This window comes from Rhincodon typus, chromosome 22, assembly GCF_021869965.1.
Source record: "Rhincodon typus isolate 14 chromosome 22, sRhiTyp1.1, whole genome shotgun sequence".
In the NCBI taxonomy this organism is placed as follows: domain Eukaryota; kingdom Metazoa; phylum Chordata; class Chondrichthyes; order Orectolobiformes; family Rhincodontidae; genus Rhincodon; species Rhincodon typus.
In genome coordinates, this window is record NC_063353.1 from 45,595,261 (window position 1) to 45,601,260 (window position 6,000).

A 6,000-nucleotide genomic window follows, 5' to 3' on the forward strand; every position below is an offset into this window, starting at 1 on the left:
GGGTCTATGTACATATTATAGTTATTTATTTAGATATTAAAATACATAAGACAGTTTAGCAATATCTTAACAGCAAAACAAATTTTCAATCCATTTCTCAACACTAATTTTTACAGATACTCACTCCCAGAGAAATAGCACCCCTATTTCAACTCTTTAGTTTTTTTTAAACTGACTCTCTTTCCAGTTCTCCTCCCTGAACGGTTGAGATAGTTTTATGGCATCTTTCCAAGTCTGTTGCCTTGGACCTTTCTTAATTCCAACGGCCTAAAGTTTTCTTTTCCCCAAAGTCTGATAATTTGACATTCGATAAATTCTCAGTTCTGGATATTCTACCAACTAACACTCTGCTGGGAGGGGGTGAATTAAACTCCTGATTTTTCTGAACTGAAGTCAAAGCTAAACTAGTGGCTTTTGATTTTTTTAATATATAAATCTGTCGTAAACTCAGCAGAATAAATGTTTCATCCATTAACACTACTGATGTCCTACGAGGCAGTTACCAGTCACATATCTTCCTGGAAATTATGTCTCCACTTCACTAAAGGACCTTTTAACCTTTATTTAAAAAATAGTTACCTTCATAGAAATGAAACAACACATCTAGCTCAATTCTAAGAATCTAAATCCCAAATGATGATAATTTACGACACACATTTATCTCTCATGTGAATTTGTATCCTTGTGTACACCTGTATATAAAGGCATAGTGTTAGCATCTATTACCTGTAGTATCATTTTCAAGGAGGTGTGCATTCATCTGAATTCCCACATAAGAAAGAAGGATCCCTATTTTGTTTTCTGTTTTCAATCTGTTAGGTTTTAAAACCACTTTGTCAAGTCTCATTGCCACTGTTTTCCATTAACATACTTTCTCAGGTCTTCAATATTGTACAAATCCTTATCTCTCTCCAATCTTTTTAAACCAAGACAATTTGAAACTGCCCAATCAGTAATTAATCAATCTCATCTTCTCCCCTGACCTTGCTGATTGTCCTGCATGTGCACACTTTTTTGACTCATTATTGTCAAATGTACCAAGATACAGTGAAAAGTATTGTTTCATGTGCTATCCATGCTAATCATACCTCACATCATGAGTCATAAAATTGGCCTGAGAGCAGATTTTTTTTTTTTTAACATCATGACACCATAAAGGAAGGATTCAAATGCCAGTCCATTAGTACTATTAATTGGTTCTGAATCCAGTCAAGGAGTCAGCTATCTCAGTTGGCTGGATGGCTGGTTTGTGACATTGATACGACCAGCATGGGTTCGATTCCTGCACTGGCTGCGGTTACCATGATGGACTCTTCTTCTCAATCTTTCCCCTTGCCTCAGGCATGGTGACCTTCAGGTTAAACCACCACCAGTCTTCTCTCTGTTAGAGACACAGCAACCCTATGGCCTGCTAGGACTATGGTGAGTTTATTGCAGTGAAAGATTCCTTCTGTAAGACACCTCTGTGAAATGTAACCAGATTATGGTATCCACACTGATACAAATCCTTCTTTCCTTTTATGGAGTGCTGTGTTGTTTGAAACACCATCCCTTTGGAATGGATGACAAATCAAATAGTTTTTGAATTGTTCAGATGGTCGAGGTACTCCTTCACACTATTCAACGTGCAGGACATTAATCTTCCCTGATCAATATTCTTCCCTCAACTAACACCATGGGAAACACACGTCTTATGCTCTATGGGATCTTGCTTTGTATGAATTAACTGAGTCACTGCACATCAGAAAATTATGGTGCAGTGGTTCCCTACCTCTGGGCTGGGGGCGGAGTGCTGGGTTCAAATCCCAACTCCTCTAGAGACGTGTAATAACATCTCTGAACAGGTTCAGAGGAAAATATGAAGCATTTTCAAATGAAATAAGGAATTTGCTTAAACCATGTTCTTTCCTTTACATTTCATGTTTGCGCCAAAATGGTAATTCAGGTGAATGCTTTAATTAGTCAGGCGGCTTAACATCCTTCGGGGAAAAATTCAAATATGGTCTTTTGAGTTTTGTTTTTCCCCGTTTTAAAACCTAAAGGCTAGTGGTAGGCTCTTAAGTATTTAGCAGTTTGGGTTGTGCATGCTTGGAAACCATGGCAATACATTCTTCACCGACTTTAAGTGTAATCCTTGTACATTTGGCAGAAAATTCTACTGCGTACACTTTGATAACCTGAATGACTCTTCCCGAAAGATTTTCATGAACAGAACATGATAGTCTTGGGGTAATGTCAGCCTTTTCCAGGTTGATGTCAGATTTTCTGTAATTATTCAAATACATTTTTAAATATCTGACACAATTTTGAACTAATTGAAGATTGCCAGTTCTAGAAGTTGAAAACATTTTCTTTCTTGATTTTACTGTTTAGTGTATTAATAATCAGGCACTTTTATGATGTGGTTGTGCCATCTTCTTATACTGGTCTGTTAAAATCCATTTTTTGTGAATTCTTATTTATTTCAGAGTGACTCGAGTGGTGCTATGTTCAGGAAAGCACTATTATACTCTGGCTAAACACCGTGAGTCTTTAGGAGAGGCAGGACAGAACACAGCACTCATCAGAATAGAAGAGCTTTGTCCTTTCCCCTTGGAGGCACTTCAGCAACAAATGGAAAGATACAAAAATGCAAAAGGTCAGGCACTTAGCAAATATTATGTTAACTTTGAACACTTAGCGCAAGATACATACTGTCCACAAACATTTGTTCCACGTGTAAGGCCTCAGTTCCTCCTCCTTTCTTGGATGGTGTAACCTTTTATTAAAGCATTTTTTAAAAATTGTTGACACCTGTTACAGCCCACTGGGGTAGCATGCTGTGAATCGAGCCTCACTATTCCTGGTAAAGTTTTCTTTTAAAGGTACACACTGTACCCCAGTTTACCTGGCTTTCAGATTTAAGGTTAATGGAAAACAAGCATTAAGTTTCTGCTTGAAACAAGAATGATTACAGTCTATTTACTTAAATAAATAAACAATTGGTATATAGCATTACTACCTAAAACTCTAATTCCCTTATAAACACTGAATAAAAACCAAAAGAACTGCAGACGCTGTAAATCAGAAACAAAAACAGAAGTTGCTGGAAAATCTCAGCAGGTCTGGCAGCATCTGTGAAAAGAAACCAGAGTTAACGTTTTGGTTCCTTGGCCCTTATAAACACTCCCTGACACAAATAAATAGATTGTTAGCAGAGGAAAAAGAATCAGGAAAGTCAGTTCAGTGGTCTTTGCCTCCTGATCTTTGTAAAACCGCAGTGACTGATATACTTGGAAAATGTCTGATTTATTAATTTAAAATTCGGCATGCAGCAACTGCCGCAGTAAAGGGAACTGGTTTTATTTAAGTTGAAACTGAGTTTTATTTTACTGCAGAGTAGAAAATTTCTGCTGGGGATAACAACATAACCTTCTCTCTCGTTTCCAGTTCCAACCTGCTCAGTTAGCTGAGAATCAGTCAGCTTCATTCATGACCACTCCCCAGCTCCTGATTGTCTGCACACTGCGGGAACCCAAAGCTGCAAAACAAACTTTATAATCGATGTCAAATTCCTTGCTCTGAAATTATGCCGTTCTTTCTCCTTGCAGTCCACACTTTTTAAAGACACAAAAAGAAAAAAAAAAATGCTGTTCTGACACACCAAGCATTCATTACCTTGACAATTTGCCCAGCAATCAGCTGATGAGGCTATTTAGCTGTGGAGGAGACATCTGTATTCTCAAAACTAACCCCTCTCTTTTTATTATACTTTACACGAATATGAATAAAAATTTATGGGTATCAGTAATATTTATTGTTTTAAACATCAAAGTTTCTTGAAGATATTCTAATTCCACAGCATTTGTGCAGTTGCCTCAAATGAACTCTGGAGTGAGTTCAATATAAATCATAGAATCCCTACAGTGAGGGATGAGGCCATTCAGCTCATTGAGTCCACACTGACCCTCTGAACAGCATCCCCCCTATCCCATCCCTGCATTTCCCATGACTAATCCACCTAGCCTCCACATCCCTGGATGCTATGGGCAATTTAGCATGGCCACTCCACCTAACCTGCACATGTTTGGACAGTGCTACATATTTGATTTTTGACAGACATATCATTTTGCAGCCTCCATATCCTATTTGACTCTGAGCCGAATTTCCAACTGTATCCTGTCTGTCACTAAGATAGCCTTCTTCCCATCACCAGTATTGCTCCACTGTGCTCCTGCCTCTGCTCATCTGCTGAAACCCACATCAGGCTTTTGTTATCTTGCAGTTCAATATTTCCTTGGCTGTCCTCCCACCTTGAACTCACCATAAACATGAGTTCTTTCAAAGCAGCTGTCTGTATCTTAACCTGTCCTAAATCCCTCCCACCCTACCCTTACTATGCTCACTGATCTACGTTGGTTTCGTTTAGACAAACACTATAAATATCAAATTGTCTAAAATGCTCATAGCTCTCCATGGCTTAATCTTTATCTAACTGAGGAACTTCCTCCAACATCATAATCCTCCAAGAACTCTGCACTCTTCCGACTCTGGACTTCTGCATGACCTCAATTTCCTTTGCCCCACCATTGGCAGCAATAACTTAAGGACATCTAGACCTGAGACTTTGAATGCCTTCCTTAAACTTCTTGGCTAATTTTCACCTCTTCAGCCAAGTTTTTAATCACTCCTCTTAATCCCTCCATTCTACAGCTTAGTGTTGCTCTTTGGTTGTGTCTCTGTGAAGCCGCTTGGGAGAACTTTCTACTTGAATATCATATTAAAAATATGTAGCTTGGGTTGTGGGTGAGGTTGTTGACTTACTTGCCGAGCTGGCTTGTTCTTTTTCAGACGTTTCGTCACCGTGCGAGGTGATATCATCAGTGGAGCCTCCAATGAAGCGATGTTATTCTACTCCGCTTGGAATTTATACTGTCTGGTCCGTTATGGTGAGTACTGTCATTTCCGGTTTTGATCTGTATGTGTTTATATATGGGGTCCAATTCTATATGTTTGTTGATTGAAGTATGATCAACATACATTCAAACATATAGAATTGGAACCCATATATAAACCCATACACGTCAAAACCGGAAATGACAGTACTCACCATAACTTAATGGTAATGTCCTGGGGAGTGTTATTGAACAAAGAGACCTCGGTGCGCAGGTTCATAGTTCCTTGAAAGTAGAGTCACAGATAGACAGGATAGTGAAGAAAGTGTTTTGTATGCTTGCCTTTATTGGTCAGTGCATTGAGTAAAGGAGTTAGGAGGTCATGTTGCAGCTGTACAGGACATTGGTTAGGCCACTTTTGGAATACTGCATTCAATTCTGGTCTCCCTGCTATAAGAAGGATGTTGTGATACATAAAGGATTCAGAAAAGATTTATAAAAATGTTGCCAGAGTTAGAAGGTTTGAGCTATAGGGAGAGGTTTAATAGGCTGGAGCTATTTTCCCTGGAGCATTGGAGGCTGAGGGGTGACCTCATAGAAGTTTATGAAATCATGAGGGGCATGGAAAGGGTGAATAGCCAAAGTCTTTTCCCTGGGATAGGGGAGTCCAAAACTAGAGGACATAGGTTTAAGATGGCAGGGGAAAGATTTAAAACGAACCTAAGGGGCAACCTTTTCACACAGAGGTTGGTGCGTGTATGGAATGAACTACCAGAGGAAGTGTTGGAGGCTGGTACAATTACAACATTTAAAAGGCATCTGGATGGGTACATGAATAGGAAAGGTTTGGAGGGATATGAGCCAAATGCTGGCAAATAGGACTAGATTAATTTAGGATATCCAGTCAGCATGGATGAGTTGGGCCGAAGGGTCTATTTTCCTGCTGTACATCTCTATGACTTTAAGAATCTAACAGCAGAGAGAAAATTCAACAGCACGGTAAGCTGATTAATGGAATGAGAGATAGTAGGGATAGTAGGAACTGCAGATGCTGGAGAATCCGAGACAACAAGGTGCACGGCTGAATGAACACAGCAGGCCAAGCAGCATCATAGGAGCAGAGAGG

At 39.3% G+C, this 6,000-nt stretch overlaps 1 protein-coding gene across 1 annotated transcript in view; it reads left to right on the forward strand.

Moving 5' to 3' along the window:
* Nucleotides 1–6,000, forward strand: part of dhtkd1 (dehydrogenase E1 and transketolase domain containing 1) — a 33,857-nt gene that overhangs the window by 21,663 nt on the left and 6,194 nt on the right. The window contains exon 11 of the mRNA XM_020529249.2: nt 2,469–2,638. Coding sequence (XP_020384838.2) covers nt 2,469–2,638 — 170 coding nt within the window. The remainder of the gene's footprint in view (nt 1–2,468; nt 2,639–6,000) is intronic.